The sequence below is a fragment of the Chlorocebus sabaeus genome, chromosome 23 (genome assembly GCF_047675955.1).
Source record: "Chlorocebus sabaeus isolate Y175 chromosome 23, mChlSab1.0.hap1, whole genome shotgun sequence".
NCBI lineage: Eukaryota > Metazoa > Chordata > Mammalia > Primates > Cercopithecidae > Chlorocebus > Chlorocebus sabaeus.
The window spans coordinates 14,314,900-14,335,134 of NC_132926.1; the positions used below are offsets into that span (position 1 = coordinate 14,314,900).

At 41.9% G+C, this 20,235-nt stretch overlaps 1 protein-coding gene across 11 annotated transcripts in view; it reads right to left on the reverse strand.

Annotated features, from left to right (window-relative positions):
• Positions 1 to 20,235, reverse strand: part of TENM2 (teneurin transmembrane protein 2) — a 702,758-nt gene that overhangs the window by 154,122 nt on the left and 528,401 nt on the right. For all 11 annotated transcript variants that reach the window (XM_038009398.2, XM_038009393.2, XM_073010537.1 and 8 more), the window contains one exon: positions 8,452 to 8,553. In XM_038009398.2, the coding sequence (XP_037865326.2) occupies positions 8,452 to 8,553 (102 nt within the window). The remainder of the gene's footprint in view (positions 1 to 8,451; positions 8,554 to 20,235) is intronic.

The window sequence follows — 20,235 nt, forward strand, 5'->3', positions numbered from 1 at the left end:
GCCTCACCTCTGAGGTCAGTCTCATGGCTAGTCTAGTGTTGAAAGTCCAGGCCAGACTGCCTGGTTTGAATCCCAACAATTCCACTTACTTGCTGAGTGATTTTGAGCAAGTTACTTAAACTCTGTGTGCCTCATGTTCCACATCTATAAAACGGGATGATAATCATCTATAAATTAGGGCTACTGATGATGAAATGATATAATTACATAGTTGTTCAGCACAGTGGTTGGCATATATAGTAAGAACTCAATAAATGTCAGCTCTGATGATGATGATGATTTGTTTTTAGTGCCGGCATGTAGCCATGAGGAATTGGGTGGTGGGTACTTTTGCCAGTTAACAGGAGAAGAATGGCAGGATTCCTGTTTTTTTCTTTCAAAGCTCCACAGAAGCTGGGTAGGAGCTGAAACCAACCCCTAGAGAGAAGACTTTATGTTCCTGTGGTTGTGGCATTTCTGGGCCTCCACTGACAGCTGTTTAGCAGCAGGAGTTGTCATTTCTAATAGCTATTAAATACGCATTACCTAACAACTACGGCTCTGGTGTGTTAAGTTTCTGCTGCAGGTTGAGGCCTCAAGCTCAGCCCAAATAATCCATCCGAGAAGCCAGTGTCAAAACAAAACAAAAAAACCCCAGACACCTCAGTTCTCTTCTGAAATGCAAGGCTGCTTTACAAACAATCCTAGGAAGCACCTGAAGTTAAAGCCTTCACATAAAAGCAAATACAAGGGAAAGGAATAATAATTAAAAAACCTCTAGCCCACAACAAATAGCATTACAGTAATAAGAAAACCGTGCAAGGGGAATAGTAATAACAAAAAAACTGTAGAATAAACAATAACTTCAATAATAAACACAATTATTGCTGGACAGGAGAGGTGCCTGATGGAAAATGGTACAAATTGCTGGGAAAGAAATGCCACTTTTCCTGAAGTTGTGGATCTGAACAGCTTGCCTATTAAGTTGCTCAATTAATGCAATTCTATACTATTCAGTCTTCTTGGTCACATTTTCTCCATATTCCCTGATGCTAATGGGTTATGTTTGTTGATTCACACCACTGTTCTTTGGTTTATTTGTTTTTGCTTTTACTCCTATGCTACACTAGTTTGCCATGTAGCAATTGCACTGTGCAATATTACAAGAAGGACTGGGAAAATTTTATGGATGTAATGTCTATTACGGTTTGCGATAGTATTTCTCTCTAGTTCCCAGTGATTTAAATGTGACCAAACCTTCTGTACTTTGTCACAAAAAGCGGGTTTTCCAGGTGACTATTTTGGTGAGTGTCAAAATAAGAATTTACGGTGTATTACTGTCCATTCACTTTGAATTAAAATATATATATTGCAGCAAAAAAAATTTTTTTTTTAAAACTTTGAAAACTTCAAATGTTCATGATGCCTTACAGGTATCCTTACAACCCAGTCTCTCAGGGCCCAGGAGACCAGGAGCACCTGTGTGATAAGGCCGGCCTCTGCCCCAGGTTCCCCTTCCGGCCTTCCCTGACTGTGATCTAGTGACATTCAAATGCACCAGTAAAATACCCTATGCCTTTTGCTCCACCCTGACTCGGCAATAAAGGCACTTGGCCACCAGCCCTCACTTTTTCTCAGCTCCCACCTGCCAGGCTGAACCCGATCCCTTGAAGCTGGTCCTACACAGCCCTCTGCATGTGTGCTGTGGCTCCCTCTCTAGAATCTATGAGTATAATAAGTCCCTGAATTTCATATGTCTCTCCCAGCGTGAGTTCCACAGTTGGAGTGATCCTTAAAGACCCCACTAGGGGAACTTACTCCCCCATTTATAACACGCACATTTTATTGCTTTCTAAACTTTCTTATTTTCTCCTTTGGAATGTCTATAGCATTCAAAGTCCGCATCACAGCATTTTGAGCTCCCATTTACGTTACCCCATTGCTTTTAATATGAATTGATCAGACCAGAAGCTCTCGGAAGGCAGAGCCTGTGGTTCCCTCGCTTCTCCCTCTAGTCTGGCTCTTAGTGGGCACATCACAAGTATTCGCTGAATGCACGAGTAAGTTCAGTCCCCTAGACTGACTCAGGACAATGTGTTAGATCCATTCCATGTTATTTCCATGAGCGGGTCAGTTTCATTTTGCCTTTGGAGCCTCTCAGGGCCCCCGAGATGGTGGGGGCTGTGGAATGAACACTCTTGCAAACGCATGCCGACTGATTCCTCCATTCACTGCAAGGATGTCTTCAGATGCCTGATGCAGACTGGCAGGTTTATAAGAACACAAGGAGCTGCCATTTGCACTGCACATCTGAGGGCACGGGAGGCTCAGTGTGAGGTCAAGAGAGTAAATCCGCATTTCTGTCACTTGGACACATACTCAGTCGCTTGGATGTGATGGGAGTCTCTCTTGCTAACATGGCAAGTTCTCCCCCTGGCAGGAGGGCCCGAGTCTGCCGGCTGCCTGCAGTCACAGAAACTGGCAGAGCTCAAGGCATCCTGGGCACAGCTGTCAGTGAAGTAACAAAGGTCATTGGGAATTTGTGATGAGGGAGGACCTTATGTTTGGGGCTTCTTAAAGAGTTTTCATCAAGAAAGAAGGACAGGCCTGGCTTGGTGGCTCACACCTGTAATCCCAGCACTTTGGGAGGCCGAGGCAGGTGGATCACCTGAGATCAGGAATTTGAGACCAGCCTGGCTGACATGGTGAAACCCCATCTCTATGAAAAATCCAAAATTAGCTGGGTGTGGTGGTATGCCCCTGTGATCCCAGATACTCTGGAGGCTGAGGCAATAGAATCGTTTAGACCCTAGGAGAAGGAGGTTGCAGTGAGCTGAGATCGTGCCACTGCACTCCAGCCTGGGTGACAGAGCGAATCTCTGTCTCAGAAAACCAACCAACCAACCAACCAACCAGAAAAGAAAGAAGGACACTGATTATGGCCCACAGCCAGAAGATGGGCGTCCTGTTCTGGGGAGCAGGAGACTCAGGTGCACCTGTCTTTGCACTTGCTAGCTGAGTACCTCATTCTGTTGGCTTGGGGTTACTCCCTGCCAACGGTCAGCAGCTTCTTAAACTCGAAAGTTGTTTGTGAGTGGCAACTTGTCGCAGCCACTGCTAAATTGTGCAGGACCAACGGGATCGAGACTTCCCACCTCCCTGCCTTATGTGTGAGGGGGAACAAAGGCACACACACACACACACATACACACAATCACATTTTACTTTTTTTCTTATTAAAATCAGAAGTGCATCTCTGATGTAATGCACTGAGTAGGGCATAGCATCTTGCTAAAAATGCATAACCTCAATCCAATCACCGGAAAATATCAGACAAACCCATACTGAGAGACACTCTACAAAATACCTGACTGATGCTCTTCTAAAAGGCCCAAGTCATAAAAGGCAAGGAATAACTGAGGAACTGTCACAGACTGGTCAAGTTAAAGAGATGAAGGAGATGTGACAATTAAATGCAATGTGGGATCCTGGATGAGAAACAAAGGGCAAAATTAGGAAAAGTCTGTAAACTAGCTAATGGCTTTGTATGGATGTTAATGTCTTAGCTTTGATCTCTGAGTTACGGAAATTTAAAATGTGGACATAGGGGAAGCTGGGTAAGCTCTGTATGGAAACTCTGTGTTCTATCTGTGCAACTTGTCTGCAAATCTAAACTGATTTCAATATAAGGTTTAAAAAATTGTAGGGGGGAGGATTGGTTAAAATAGAATTTACCTCATATCATTGATATGAAGACAAGGGTACATATTAAGTACTTTACACAATATCTGGTGCATATTGAGTACTTAAAAGCTATTAGTTGTTATTTAAAAACAACTGGAAGTATAGGTTTAACATTTCAGAAGCAAGTTCGGTGCTAATCATTAGATTTTTGCACTTGAGCCTGGTGCAGTTAAACCTGTGTGCTTGTGTTGACTTGTTTCTCATTTCATCCCGCAGGTGTGGTCAAGGAATTTTGTTATTTTAGGAGCCAATAGTTATGAATTGGGGTATTCAAGGCTTGAGTCTCTCCAGATCCCAGGCTTATGTGTGCTCAAGTCCACTTTTGAGATTCTTGATGTGAAATAAGTGTGTAAGAAGCTGACTTGGCTTAGATGCTAATCAAAGTGAAAATGTTACTCTCTAGATAGGGTTCATGGGGGCACTAACATTTCCTATAGTTTTCTCTTTTCCAGTTTTCTGGTTTTGACATTGTTCTTTTTAAAATAAATTTATCGCTGGGCACAGTGGCCCACGCCTGTAATCCCAGCACTTTGGGAGGCCGAGGTGGGTGGATCACCTGAGGTTGGGAGTTCAAGACCAGCCTGACCAACATGGAGAAACCCCGTCTTTACTAAAAATACAAAATTAGCCATGTGTGGTGGTGCATGCCTGTAATCCCAGATACCCAGGAGGCTGAGGCAGGTGAATCACTTGAACCCGGGAGACGGAGGTTGCGTGAGCCAAGATCGCGTCAGCCTGGGCAAGAAGAGCAAAACTCCGACTCAAAAAAAAAAAAAAAAAAAAAAAAAAAAAAAGAAAAATCTACAGAACTATAATGAATTGACTTAAAGAAGTATGTTAAGTGATTAATAATACTTATGTTCCATGAAACTGGCAGAAATAATAAAGGTGATACATGAAAGATCAAAGATTGGGAAAGAAGGTTTTAGAATGAGGGGAAAGTTCTCTTTGTTAACAATGAAGTAGCTTAAACTGTGGCCATTTAAAAAACACTAAGGCAAAAACATCTATAGGGCAAAAAGGTAGAATCTTACTCCTAACACTCTTCAACCAGCTTCGCCCAGAATAAACAGAGAAATAGGGGGAAAAGCAATTTTATTCTTTAAACACTTCAATTTTGTCCACTGTGTGCATGAACAGCTAAATTAAAGTATACAGGTTCAAAGTCCGATTTCAGGAGCAGCGACTGAGTATGAAGGAGTCACTATTCTTAACATCCACTCAATATTTGTTTCACAAGGATCAATTATATACCATGGCTAATGCACACTTGCAGTGTGCGCCCAGCCACAGTGCAGGTGGTGAATGCAAAACACACACTGAGAGTCCTTTTAAGCAGCTAAATGGACACCCCATTACAGATCCATAATGCAGAATGGACGCTCATCTGCAAATGGATTTAAAGCAAAGGGTTCTTAAATGGCCAGGGTACTTAGGTTTAAAAGGCCAGTAACTGGATGTGCAGTCAGAGCACACATGGTTTTTAGGATTAATAATACATCGATGTGTGTCAGTGTTAATATACATTTACAGCTCACAGGCCGTGCGGCTGAGTGTTCAGCCTATTTGCAGCCACATATAAAAGGACGACTCTGTCCTTCTTCTCATTAATGCTTTCACTCCCAGGAAAATTAGATTACGCAAGGAAAGCCATTCAAATGACACTGAGGTTTTCCTTCCTTTAAAGCCTCTGCTAGGAAAAGCGCTCAGCCTGGTGATGCATGTGCTGTTCTCTGTTCTCCCTGCTCCATCAGTGACACTCAGAGCCTGAGGGAGGCGCTGCGAGGAGGTCCAGTCTCCACTGTTCACTTTGCTGATGTGCTCCCTGCCATTGATAGAGTGCACTAAGCCTGGCACAGCCCAGAGAGCTGTTGGGCGGCTTCCCGCCTGACACACAGCCCTGAGAGCTGTTGGGCGGCTTCTTGCCTTATGTTTAAAATTATACTTGAAGTTCTGGGATACATGTGCAGAATGTGCAGTTTTGTTACATAGATATACATATGGTTTGCTGTACCCATCAACCTGTCATCTGGTTTGCCGCATCCATAATAGTTTGCTGCACCCATCAACCCATCATCTACGTTAGGTATTTCTCCTAATGCCATCCCTCCCCTAGCCCCCCACCCCCCAACAGGCCCCACTGTGTGATGTTCCCCTCCCTGTGTCCCTGTGTTCTCGTTGTTCAGCTCCCACTTATGAGTGAGAACATGCGGCGTTTGGTTTTCTGTTCCTGTGTTAGTTTGTTGAGAATGATGGTTTCCAGCTTCATCCATGTCCCTGCAAAGGACAAGAACTCATCCTTTTTTATGGCTGCATAGTATTTCATGGTGTATATGTACCACATTTTCTTTATCCAGTCTATCATTGATGGGCATTTGGGTTGGTTCCAAGTCTTTGCTATTGTGAATAGTGCTGCAATAAACATACATGTGCATGTGTCTTTATAGTAGAATGATTTATAATCCTTTGGGTATATACCCAGTAATGGGATTGCTGGGTCAAATGGTATTTCTGGTTCTAGATCCATAATGTAGATCACCACACTGTCTTCCACAACGGTTGAAGTAATTTATACTCCCACCAACAGTGTAAAGGCGTTCCTATTTATCTAGATCCTCTCCAGCATCTGTTGTTTCCTGACTTTTTAATGATCGCCATTGTAACTGGCATGAGATGGTATCTCATTGTGGTTTGCAGATGACGTGACTGTATATTTAGAAAACCCCATAGTCTCAGCCAAAAATCTCCTTAGCTGATAAGCAATTTCAGCAAAGTCTCAGGATACAAAATCAATGTACAAAAATCACAAGCATTCCTATACACAAACAACAGACAAACAGAGTGCCAAATCATGAGTGAACTCCCACTCACAATTGCTACAAAGAGAATAAAATACCTAGGAATACAATTTACAAGGGATGTGAAGGACCTCTTCAAGGAGAACTACAAACCTTGTCTTCTTTTTAAGTTTATCGAAGCTTTCACCATACTGCGTGATGGAAGAGATGCCTATAAGTGGTGTCATTTAGGAATTAAGTCTCATGCACGTGCCATCAGACCCAGAACTTTAAGTACAGAAAGCCCCCTTCACTTGTCAGCATTTGGGAGGCTGGAACCCTCACATCTTTGAAACAGTGAGACTATTTGAAATAGTATTTTTCAGAGCAATTGTGATGAGGGTGGGAAAGGAGAGGTACTATTTAGCATTTACAGAGCAGCTTCACTAATGATTGTCTTGCAGAAAGTCAAGGCAGGAAGGTCTTTTAATAAAGCACACATAAAAATAATGGGAAGATTAGTTACATATATAAATACATAAAATAATATGCATAATTAAATAAGAAAGTCAAGGCCTTTCAGGCCTTATTGTACCCTGCTAAGAGCTTTGCGTGTGTTATCTTACACTATCCTCACAATAAACCTAGGAAGTAACTCCCCGCTTTTCTAGATGAGGAAACCAAGGTTCAGAAATGTTAAATCAGTCACTTAATGCCAGACACCCAATGGCAGAGCTGGGATTGGAACCACTTGCTGACTCTGCAGCAAGTGCACTTAACTGTCCCTTCGCTATTTTTCAGACTCTGATATGGCCTATTAGTGGGTGCAAAATCAGTGTAATGGGTCATAACTGGTATTTAAAAAAAATGAGGCCTGGCACAGTGGCTCATGCCTGTAATCCCAGTGCTTTGGGAGGATGAGGCGGGCAGATGACTTGAGGTCAGGAGTTCAAGACCAGCCCGGCCAACATGGTGAAACCCTGTTTCTACTAAAAATACAAAAATTAGCTGGGTGTGGTGGCACAGGCCTGTAATTCCAGCTTCTTAGGAGGCTGAGGCAGGATAATTGCTTGAACCCGGGACAGGGAGGTTGCAGTGAGCCAAGATCACACCACTGCTTTCCAGCTTGGGCGACAGTGAGACTCAAAAAAATAAAATAAAATAAAAAACAAAATAGAATAGAAAAGAAACATGGAGTAAAATATCATTTTGTGAGTTTTGTTTCAATTTCCTACTTGTATTTAGACATATGCACTTATGTGTCTGTGTATCTGTGTACCTGTGTCTGTGTCTGTGTGTGTGCCTGTGTATAAGTGTGAGATGCTCTGCTCTTCATTACAGCTGCCTCTGAGAGAGCCATTGAAGGTCACACTGAAGGTCTCTTGCAAGCAAGGTGTGTAGCCCCTAAATTCTCTGTTATTGTGAGAAGCATTTTCTTTCTTATATTACCTTTCCCCCAAGAATCTCAGGGCTCCAGCCATTCTGCGCATAGCAGTGTAGATAAATTAATAATACAATTTAAAACCGATTCCACCAAGATAAATAGCGCTTCCTAGATTAAGAGTGTAGCTGGCCAGAATGAATGAAATTTACTAACCCTGAGATGCTTAATCTTCCATTACATAGAAGTTAATGATTATAAGAAAGGAGTGATGGTAATTCACTTCTGCTTTTACAGGAAATCCGACCATCTCATTTTTAGCACATCTTTCTTCTCAGCACACCTCAGTGCCAAGGATAACTGCCCTGCTCCTGTAGGTACATTGGCCAATGGTCATAAATCAAAGCCTACTCTTTACCAAAGGCTTATGCCTTCTGGCATGCATGGCCTTGCAAGATGTCTCCAGGGAATTTGTTGGGAAGGCTACTTGGGTGCCCCTTCTGTTACCCACTCAGAGAAGCCTAGGGAGGGACTGTTTTCCAACCATAGCAGGGAAGCAGTGGCACATACCTTTAGCACAGTCTGCTCCTAGAAATCCTGGGAAACAGTGACACACCCCGGACACACATTCACCATTCCCATGGCAGTTACGTGGACAGTCCTGCACTGAATCTGAAAAAGAGATAAATGTAGTGATTACCTTTTCCTCTGCCTACTGGTGCAGTAATTTAACCATTAGTAACTTGCCATTTTTAAAGACCAGTGCTAGCAACCTCAGATGCCTATAATAGGGGATTGGTCAGGAATATGAATGAGTGAAGAAAGGGAATAGGGAGTGGTGGGGACTAGGACAGCTTGAACAGTGCTCTCCAGGCGATGGCCCCAGGCAGGAATGCAGGGCTAGTAGTGCTGTAACTTCTGCTTTTTAAGAATAAACTACCAATCTCATCCATCACAGTGGCTCACAGCTGTAATCCCAGCACTTTGGGAGGCTGAGGCAAGTGGATCACATGAGGTTAGGAGTCCAAGACCAGCCTGGCCAACGTGGTAAAACCCCATCACTACTAAACACACACACACACACACACACACACACACACACACACACACACACACAATTAGCTGGATGTGGTGGTGCACTCCTGTAATCCCAGCTACTTGGGAGGCTGAGGCAGGAAAATAGCTTGAACCCAAGAGGCAGAGGTTGCAGTGAGCTGAGATCGCGCCACTGCACTCCAGGCTGGGTGACAGAGCGAGACTCAATTTCAAAAACAAAACAAACACACAAAACAAAACAATAGAAAGAATAAACTATCAGTCTGGGTTTAAAAACTATGAAAGCTCCTGTGTTTGAATGTTGACAAGTTTGTAAACACTGTACCCGCAAGACCCCCGCCCCAACCTTCATTGTCCTAGCCATTTAAGATTTGGTCTGATAGGCAGGGTGTCAGTTTTTAGCCTTAGGTATAGAGAGTGATTTTTCAAAATAGGAGCAGTTAGTGCTAACCTCAGATTTGTCGAGTAAAAACATTCCTTGCTTTAAGGAATTCTAATAAAAGAAAAACCCAAATGTATAAGACTGCTTAAATTCGGCATGATTTTGGAATTCTTTAAGTATGAGGTTTGGGGTTATACAAACGTCTTTTTATGCTTAGCTTTTGAGGATGTTATTTTTCCTGAAAATGAATTAGTTCACATTTGGCTCTAACCTGCATCACCGTCTTATCTTGTGATTTACCCTTCTATGTGTACTCGCAAGTAATACCTTCAAAGGAATGATTTTGGAACTTTTTAATGTTGATTTGGGTCTGCACAGAAATAGTCATATTCTTTTTTTCTATTATACCTTAAGTTCTAGGGTACATGTACACAACGTGCAGGTTTGTTACATATGTATACTTGTGCCATGTTGGTGTGCTGCACCCATCAACTCGTCAGCACCCATCAACTCATCATTTACATCAGGTATAACTCCCAATGCCATCCCTCCCCCTCCCCCTCCCCATAATAGGTGCCAGTGTGTGATGTTCTCCTTCCAGAGTCCAAGTGATCTCATTGTTCAATTCCCACCTATGAGAGAGAACATGTGGTGTTTGGTTTTCTGTTCTTGCGACAGTTTGCTGAGAATGATGGTTTCCAGCTGCATCCATGTCCCTACAAAGGACACGAACTCATCCTTTTTTATGGCTACATAGTATTCCATGGTGTATATGTGTCACATTTTCTTAATCCAGTCTGTCACTGATGGACATTTGGGTTGATTCCAAGTCTTTGCTATTGTGAATAGTGCCTCGATAAACATACGTGTGCATGTGTCTTTATAGCAGCATGATTTATAATCCTTTGGGTATATACCCAGTAATCGGATGGCTGGGTCATATGGTATTTCTAGTTCTAGATCCTTGAGGAATCGCCATACTGTTTTCCACAATGGTTGAATCAGTTTACAATCCCACCAACAGTGTAAAAGTGTTCCTAGTTCTCCACATCCTCTCCAGCACCTGTTGTTTCCTGACTTTTTAATGATTGCCATTCTAACTGGTGTGAGATGGCATCTTGTTGTGGTTCTGATTTGCATTTCTCTGATGGCCAGTGATGATGAGCATATTTTCATGTGCCTGTTGGCTGTATGCATGTCTTCTTTTGAGAAATGTCTGTTCATATCCTTTGCCCACTTTTTGATGGGGTTGTTTTTTTCTCATAAATTTGTTTGAGTTCTTTGTAGGTTCTGGATATTAGTTCTTTGTCAGATGAGAAGATTGCAAAAATTTTCTCCCATTCTGTAGGTTGCCTGTTTACTCTGATGGTAGTTTCTTTTGCTGTGCAGAAGCTCTTTAGTTTAATTAGATCCCATTTGTCAATTCTGGCTTTTGTTGCTGTTGCTTTTGGTATTTTAGACATGAAGTCCTTGCCCATGCCTATGTCCTGAATGGTATTACCTAGGTTTTCTTCTAGGGTTTTTATGGTTTTAGGTCTAACATTTAAGTCTCTAATCCATCTTGAATTAATTTTCATATAAGGAGTAAGGAAAGGATCCAGTTTCAGCTTTCTACTTATGGCTAGCCAATTCTCCCAGCACTATTTATTATACGGGGAATTCTTTCCCCATTTCTTGCTTTTCTCAGGTTTGGCAAAGATCAGATGGCTGTAGATGTGTGGTATTATTTCTGAGGGCTCTGTTCTGTTCCATTGGTCTATATCTCTGTTTTGGTACCAGTACCATGCTGTTTTGGTTACTGTAGTCTTGTAGTATAGTTTAAAGTCAGGTAGCGTGATGCCTCCAGCTTTGTTCTTTTGACTTAGGATTGTCTTGGCAATGTGCGGTCTTTTTTGGTTCCATATGAACTTTAAAGCAGTTTTTTTCAATTCTGTGAGGAAAGTCATTGGTAGCTTGATGGGGATGGCAGTGAATCTATAAATTACCTTGGGCAGTATGGCCATTTTCACGATGTTGATTGTTCCTATCCATGAGCATGGTATGTTCTTCCATTTGTTTGTGTCCTCTTTTATTTCACTGAGCAGTGGTTTGTAGTTCTCCTTGAAGAGGTCCTTTACATCCCTTGTAAGTTGGATTCCTAGGTATTTTATTATCTTTGAAGCAATTGTGAATGGAATTTTATTCATGATTTGGCTCTCTGTTTGTCTGTTACTTGTGTATAAGAATGCTTGTGATTTTTGCACATTGATTTTGTATCCTGAGACTTTGCTGAAGTTGCTTATCAGCTTAAGGAGATTTTGGGCTGAGATGATGGGGTTTTCTAAATATACAATAATGTCATCTGCAAACAGGGACAATTTGACTTCTTCTTTTCCTAACTGAATTCGCTTTATTTCTTTTTCTTGCCTGATTGCCCTAGCCAGAGCTTCCAACACTATGTTGAATAGGAGTGGTGAGAGAGGGCATCCCTGTCTTGTGCCAATTTTCAAAGGGAATGCTCCCAGTTTTTGCCCATTCAGTATGATATTGGCTGTGGGTTTGTCATAAATAGCTCTTAATATTTTGAGATACGTTCCATCAATACCGAATTTATTGAGAGTTTTTAGCATGAAGGGCTGTTGAATTTTGTCAAAGGCCTTTTCTGCATCTATTGAGATAATCATGTGGTTTTGTCACTGGTTCTGTTTACATGCTGGATTACGTTTATTGATTTGCATATGTTGAACAAGACTTGCATCCCAGGGATGAAACCCATTTGATCATGGTGGATAAACTTTTTGATGTGCTGCTGGATTCGGTTTACCAGTATTTTATTGAGGATTTTTGCATCAATGTTCATCAGGGATATCGGTCTAAAATTCTCTTTTTTTGTTGTGTGTCTGCCAGGCTTTGGTATCAGGATGATGTTGGCCTCATAAAATGAGTTAGGGAGGATTCCTTCTTTTTCTATTCATTGGAATAGTTTCAGAAGGAATGGTACCAGCTCCTCCTTGTACCTCCGGTAGAATTCGACTGTGAATCCATCTGGTCCTGGACTTTTTTTGGTAGGTAGGCTATTAATTATTGCCTCAATTTCAGAGCCTGCTATTGGTCTATTCAGGGATTCAACTTCTTCCTGGTTTAGTCTTGGGAGACTGTAAGTGTCCAGGAAATTATCCATTTCTTCTACGTTTTCTAGTTTATTTGTGTAGAGGTGTTTATAGTATTCTCTGATGGTAGTTTGTATTTCTGTGGGGTTGGTGGTGATATCCCCTTTATCATTTTTTATTGTGTCTATTTGATTCTTCTCTCTTTTCTTCTTTATTAGTCTTGCTAGCAGTCTATCAATTTTGTTGATCTTTTCCAAAAACCAGCTCCTGGATTCATTGATTTTTTGGAGGGTTTTTTGTGTCTCTATCTCCTTCAGTTCTGCTCTGATCTAAGTTATTTCTTGCCTTCTGCTAGCTTTTGAATGTGTTTACTCTTGCTTCTCTAGTTCTTTTAATTGTGATGTTAGGGTGTCAATTTTAGATCTTTCCAGCTTTCTCTTGTGGGCATTTAGTGCTATACATTTCCCTCTACACACTGCTTTAAATGTGTCCCAGAGATTCTGGTATGTTGTATCTTTGTTCTCATTGGTTTCAAAGAACATCTTTATTTCTGCCTTCATTTCGTTATGTACCCAGTAGTCATTCAGGAGCAGGTTATTCAGTTTCCATGTAGTTGAGCAGTTTTGATTGAGTTTCTTAGTCCTGAGTTCTAGTTTGATTGCACCGTGGTCTGAGAGACAGTTTGTTACAATTTCTGTTCTTTTACAGTTGCTGAGGAGTGCTTTATTCCAACTATGTGGTCAATTTTGGAATAAGTGTGATGTGGTGCTGAGAAGGATGTATATTCTGTTGATGTGGGGTGGAGAGTTCTGTAGATGTCTATAAGGTCTGCTTGGTGCAGAGTTGAGTTCAATTCTTGGATATCCTTGTTAACTTTCTGTCTCGATCTATCTAATGTTGACAGTGTGGTGTTGAAATCTCCCATTATTATTGTATGGGAGTCTAAGTCTCTTTGTAGGTCTCTAAGGACTTGCTTTATGAATCTGGGTGCTCCTGTATTGGGTGCATATATATTTAAGACAGTTAGCTCTTCCTGTTGAATTGATCCCTTTACCATTATATAATGGCCTTCTTTGTCTCTTTTGATCTTTGATGGTTTAAAGTCTGTTTTATGAGAGACTAGGATTGCAACCCCCGCTTTTTTTTTGTTCTCCATTTGCTTGGTAGATCTTTCTCCATCCCTATATTTTGAGCCTACGTGTGTCTCTGCATGTGAGATGGGTCTCCTGAATACAGCAAACTGATGGGTTTTGACTCTTTATCCAATTTGCCAGTCTGTGTCTTTTAATTGGACCATTTAGTCCATTTATCTTTAAGGTTAATATTGTTATGTGTGAACTTGATCCTGTCATTATGATGTTAGCTGGTTATTTTGCTCATTGGTTGATGCAGTTTCTTCCTAGCATTGATGGTCTTTACATTTTGGCATGTTTTTGCAATGGCTGGTACCGGTTGTTCCTTTTCATGTTTAGTGCTTCCTTCAGGGTCTCTTGTGACAAAATCTCTAAGCATTTGCTTGTCTATAAAGGATTTTATTTCTCCTTCACTTATGAAACTTAATTTGGCTGGATATGAAATTCTGGGTTGAAAATTCTTTTCTTTAAGAATGTTGAATATTGGCCCCCACTCTCTTCTGGCTTGGAGAGTTTCTGCCAAGAGACCTGCTGTTAGTCTGATGGGCTTCTCTTTGTGGGTAACCTGACCTTTCTCTCTGGCTGCCCTTAACATTTTTTCCTTCATTTCAACTTTGGTGAATCTGACAATTATGTGTCTTGGAGTTGCTCTTTTCGAGGAGTATCTTTGTGGCGTTCTTTGTATTTCCTGAATTTGAATGCTCGTCTGCCTTACTAGGTTGGGGAAGTTCTCCTAGATGATATCCTGAAGAGTGTTTTCCAACTTGGTTCCATTTTCCTCCTCACTTTCAGGCACACCAATCAGACATAGATTTGCTCTTTTCACATAATCCCATATTTCTTGAAGACTTTGTTCATTTCTTTTTCCTCTTTTTTCTCTAGACTTCTCTTCTCACTTCATTTCATTCATCTGATCTTTAATCATTGATACTCTTTTTTCCAGTTGATCGAGTCAGTTACTGAAGCTTGTGCATTTGTCACATATTTCTCATGTCATGGTTTTTATCTCTGTCAGTTCATTTATGGCCTTCTCTGCATTGATTATTCTAGTTATCCATTCTTCCATTCTTTTTTCAAGATTTTTAGTTTCTTTGCACTGGGTACATAGTTCCTTCTTTAGCTCTGAGAAGTTTGATCGACTGAAGCCTTCTCTCAACTTGTCAAAGTCATTCTCTGTCCAGCTTTGATCCGTTGCTGGTGATGAGCTGTGTTCCTTTTGAGGGGGAGATGTGCTCTGATTTTTTGAATTTGCAGCTTTTCTGCCCTGCTTTTTCCCCATCTTTGTGGTTTTATCTGCCTTTGGTCTTTGATGCTGGTGACGTACTGATGGGGTTTTGGTGTGGGTGTCCTTTCTGTTTGTTAGTTTTCTTTCTAACAGTCAGCACCCTCAGTTGTAGGTCTGTTGGAGTTTGCTCGAGGACCACTCCAGACCCTGTTTTCCTGGGTATTAGTGGCAGAGGCTGCAGAAGATAGAATATTGCTGAAGAGCGAGTACTGCTGTCAGATTCTTGCTCTGGAAGCTTTGTCTCAGGGGCGTACCCCGCCATGTGAGGTGTGAAGTGTCGGTTTGCACCTAGTGGGGGATGTCTCCCAGTTAGGCTACTCAGGGGTCAGGGATCCACTTGAGCCGGCAGTCTGTCCATTCTCAGATCTCAGCCTCTGTGCTGGGAGATCCACCGCTCTCTTCAAAGCTGTCAGACAGGGTCATTCAATAGTCACATTCTTTAAAAATTATTACCCCATCATCCTAATTTTTGTCCTTAAACAAAATACATTTAGACTTTCAGGTTCCAAATTACTAAGATGATGAAAAGGAAAGTATAAGCCACTATTCCCAAAATGTGATGTTATATCACCCTTGGAGAGTTGGGGACTCTGACCTGGTGACATAGTATGAAAGGCTGTGAAGTCTAATTGTTCCTAATGGAGTTACCTGAGAGTGATAAAGGATGTGTTTCCTTTAAACCTGATTTCCCATTTACTCCTACTCTGGATTGAAACTCCGAATCATACCATTTTGTTTTCTTCCTACAGTGTTTCCTTTCTCAGCCCTCATCTTCCAGAACTACACTGTAGTTGGTTTCTGGCAGTCTGAGGAAAACTCAATGAGTATATTTGCTTTTTCAAAATCAGACAAAAGACTATAGACCCCATCAAGCCAGTTTCCTTAATGTGTAACAATAATTAACATTTCAGACTGAAACTCCTTGAGGTTGGCTGTGTAAATGTCGGCTGAGAAGCATCCAGGTGGCTACTTATTTGTTTCATTTATTCATCCTCATTCAAAAAGCGTTAGGTGCTTTTGTGGATCAGCAAATCCGTAATTTCACAGGGTGCTGGGAGACCATTCTCCCTGGGTCTCTCATGTTTCTGAATGTCTTGAGAGCACAGGCATTGACTGCCTTAGTTCTGAACTATCTTTTCAAGGCTGTCTGTATTGGGAACAGCCTTGGGAGACAGCAATAGTGTCTCTCTTCTGAGTAAAGGGCAGGTTTACTTATTACCCAGTATAGTAAAGACAATGTCTCCCTCTGGAACAAAGAATAAGCACGCTTACTGGCTATTCTAAGAGACTCGGGTTCAGTAAGCTCAGGGTTTTTCTTCTGCAATGCAACCCACGATATGTACTGGCATCACCCGACCTGAAGGAAGCCCTGAGGAGTTACTCTGAGGGAACTGGGGCTTGGGGAACCAGAACATATGCTGACACTCTGGATATTGCATTGCTCTGAGTAATAAAGTCCCTTATCTCTGATCCACGAGTCTCATGTCTTCTGATGGCATCCATGAAACTGTGTCAGGCTAACGTGTTAGCTTGCAACTAGGGTAAGGTCTCAGATCTGTCACATTCTTACATATGATTCAGTCTACTAACTGAGCACTTACATTATGCAAGGCACTATATAAAAAGGCATTGGAGATACCACAGTGAAAATGACAGACATAGTCTCCTCATATGCAAAGCCCTCATAAAACTTTGCACAATAATAGAGAATACAAGCCAAAAAAAAATCAAGCAAATTGAATAAGTAAAAATTACAATAAGTGCTTTGAAGAGAATAGGATACTGAGAGAGAGTAACAGGAGGAAGCTACCTAAAGAGAGTGTTCAGGGAGGGCCTCTCTACTCTATGCAGGTGACTCTGAAGGATGAGCTGAAACCAGCAAGCAAAGAGCTGAGGGAAGGGTATTCCAGGTCAGAGGAACAGCTTATGCAAAGGCTCTCGGGTGAGAAAGAGAGGAACTGAATCCAATATGGATGCAGGGTAGCAAACAAGGGAGAGTGTGACATTAGTTGAGTTTGGAGAGATCCAGACAGGGAGACGGATCATCCAGGGACATGTAGGCCAGCAGTCTCCAACCTTTTTGCCACCAGGGACTGGTTCCATGGAAGACAATTTTTCTACAGACTGGGGCTTGGGGATGGTTTCGGCATGATTCAAGCACATACATTTATTGTGTATTTTATTTCTATTATTATTACATTGTAATATATAATGAAATAACTATACAACTCACGATAATGTCGAATCAATGGGAGCCCTGAGCTTGTTTTTCTGCAACTACATGGTCCCATCTAGGGGTGATGGGAGACAGTGACATATCATCAGGCTTTAGATTCTCATAAGGAGCACACAACTTAGATCCCTTGCATGCACAGTTCACAATAGGGTTTGCCCTCATATGATAATCTAATGCCGCTGCTGATCTGACAGGGGGCGGAGCTCAGGCGCTAATGCAAGCAATAAAGATAAAGCTTCACTTGCTCGCCCACTGCTCCCCTCTTGCTCTGTGGCCTAGTTCCTAATGGGCCACAGACCTCATTGTGACCTGTGCATGCGAGGGATCTGGGTTGCATGCTCCTTATGAGAATCTAATGCCTGATGATCTATCACTGTCTCCCATGACCCCCAGATGGGATCATCTAGTTGCAGGAAAACAAGCTCGGGGCTTCCACTGATTCGACATTATGGTGAATACTGATCTGTGGCCCTAGGGTTGAGGACCCCTGCTATAGGCCATGTGGATGACTTGGGTTCTATTCTGGAACTTCTGGGTATAAATGAAACATTTAAACAGAGGAACATCATTCTCCAGCTTGCATTTTTTGAAGTCCTTCCTACGGTGAAGTAGAGATTGTTTCTCACTGAGCATCTGGGTCTGGGGATGGTTTGGTGGAAATTGACATTCCTGAGGTCAAGGCTCCCTGTTCTCAAAACTTACGTCTTTGGCAGTCAAGCAGCAAAGGTCCAGAGAGCTCTTTGCCACCACAATCCCATGGAAAAGGCCTGAGATCTTTGCACAGTTTCTTTGCTTGGCTGGAGGGTTTCACTTGAGGTATTTTTCATTGTGTCTCAGCTCCTGGATGTCTTCCTCACTTTCCTCGATCTGGGCTTTGTACCACTTCCTCTTTGCTCTTGTAATTCTTATATATATCTATCTTCTCTCACCAAGCTCTCGATCTGAACTGTTCATTGAGGTATTTTCAATGCTTGGTATACAAGAGGTCCTTGGTAAAAAGTTGTCCAAGTGTGATTATGTGTGTGTGTGTGTGTCTGTGTATGTCTGTGTGTGTGTGTGTCTGTGTGTCTGTGTATGTCTGTGTGTGTGTGTCTGTGTGTCTGTGTATGTCTATGTGTGTGTGTATGTGTATGTCTGTGTGTATGTGTATGTCTATGTGTGTGGGTGTCTATGCCTATGTGTGTGTGTGTCTGTGTGTGTGTCTATGTCTATGTCTGTGTCTGTGTATGTGTATATGTGTGTGTGTCTGTGTATGTCTGTGTGTGTGTGTCTGTGTATGTCTATGTGTCTATGTGTCTGTGTATGTCTATGTGTCTGTGTGTCTGTGTGTGTGTCTATGTCTATGTGTGTTTGTGTGTCTGTGTGTGTGTCTGTGTGTAAGTGTATGTCTATGTCTATGTATGTGTCTGTGTGTCTGTGTATGTCTGTGTGTGTGTCTGTGTGTGTCTATGTCTATGTGTGTATGTGTCTATGTCTATGTGTGTGCATCTGTGTGTGTATGTCTATGTGTGTGTGTGTCTGTGTATGACTGTGTATGTGTGTCTGTGTATGTCTATGTGTGTGTGTATGTCTATGTATGTGTGTGTCTGTGTATGACTATGTATATGTGTGTCTGTGCATGTCTATGTGTGTGTGTGTCTGTGTGTATGTGTATGTCTGTGTGTGTGTGTCTGTGTCTGTGTGTCTATGTCTATGTGTGTGTGTCTGTGTGTATGTGTATGTCTGTGTGTCTGTGTCTGTGTATGTGTGTGTGTGTGTCTGTGTGTCTGTGTATGTCTATGTGTATGTGTCTGTGTATCTGTGTATGTCTATGTGTGTGTGTGTCTGTGTGTGTGTCTGTGTATCTGTGTATGTCTGTGTGTGTCTGTGTGTGTGTGTGTATGTCTGTCTATGTGTGTGTGTATCTGTGTATGTCTATGTGTGTGTGTATCTGTGTATGTCTATGTGTGTGTGTGTCTGTGTGTCTGTGTATCTGTGTATGTCTGTGTGTGTGTGTCTGTGTGTGTGTGTGTATGTCTGTCTATGTGTGTGTGTATCTGTGTATGTCTCTGTGTGTCTGTGTATGTCTGCATGTGTGTCTATGTATATCTATGTGTGTGTGTCTGTGTATGTCTATGTGTGTGTGTTTCTGTGTGTCTGCGTATGTCTATGTGTGTGTGTGTTTCTGTGTGTCTGTGTATGTCTGTGTGTGTGTGTCTGTGTATGTCTATGTGTGTGTGTCTGTGTATTTCTATGTGTGTGTCTGTGCGTATGTGTGTGTCTTTGTGTGTATGTTTCTATGTGTGTGTGCCTGTGTGTCTGTGTATGTCTACGTGTGTGTGTCTGTGTATGTCTGTGTGTGTGTGTCTGTGTGTATGTGTGTGTCTGTGTGTGTGTGCATGTATGTGTGTCTGCATGTGTATGTCTGTGTGTCTGTGTATGTCTATGTGTGTGTGTGTCTGTGTGCATGTGTATGTCTATGTACGTGTATTTCTGTGTGTGTGTCTATGTCTCTGCATGTGTGTCTGTGTATGTCTATGTGTGTGTGTCTGTGTATGTCTATGTGTGTGTGTCTGTGTATGTCTATGTGTTTGTGTGTCTGTGTGTATGTCTGTCTATGTGTGTGTGTCTGTGTATGTCTGTGTGTGTGTATGTGTGTTTGTGTGTATGTGTGTCTGTGTGTGTGTGTCTGTGTGTATGTCTATGTCTATGTGTGTGTCTGTGTATGTTTTTGTGTGTGTCTGTGTATGTCTATGTGTGTGTGTCTATGTGTTGTGTGTCTATGTGTGTGTGTCTCTGTGTGTATATGTGTGTTTGTGTGTCTATGTGTGTGTCTGTGTGTAAGTGTATGTCTATGTGTGTGTGTCTGTGTGTCTGTGTGTGTGTGTCTATGTGTGTCTGTGTGTGTGTATGTGTGTATGTGCGTGTCTGTGTGTATGTGCATGTCTGTGTGTCTGTGTATGACTATGTGTGTGTGTGTGTCTGTGTCTGTGTGTATGTATGTGTGTCTGTGTGTCTGTGTATGTCTATGTGTGTGTGTATGTGTATGTCTGTGTGTATGTGTATGTCTATGTGTGTGTCTGGGTGTCTATGCCTGTGTGTGTCTGTGTGTGTGTCTATGTCTATGTCTGTGTGTCTGTATATGTGTATATGTGTGTGTGTCTATGTCTATGTCTGTGTGTCTGTATATGTGT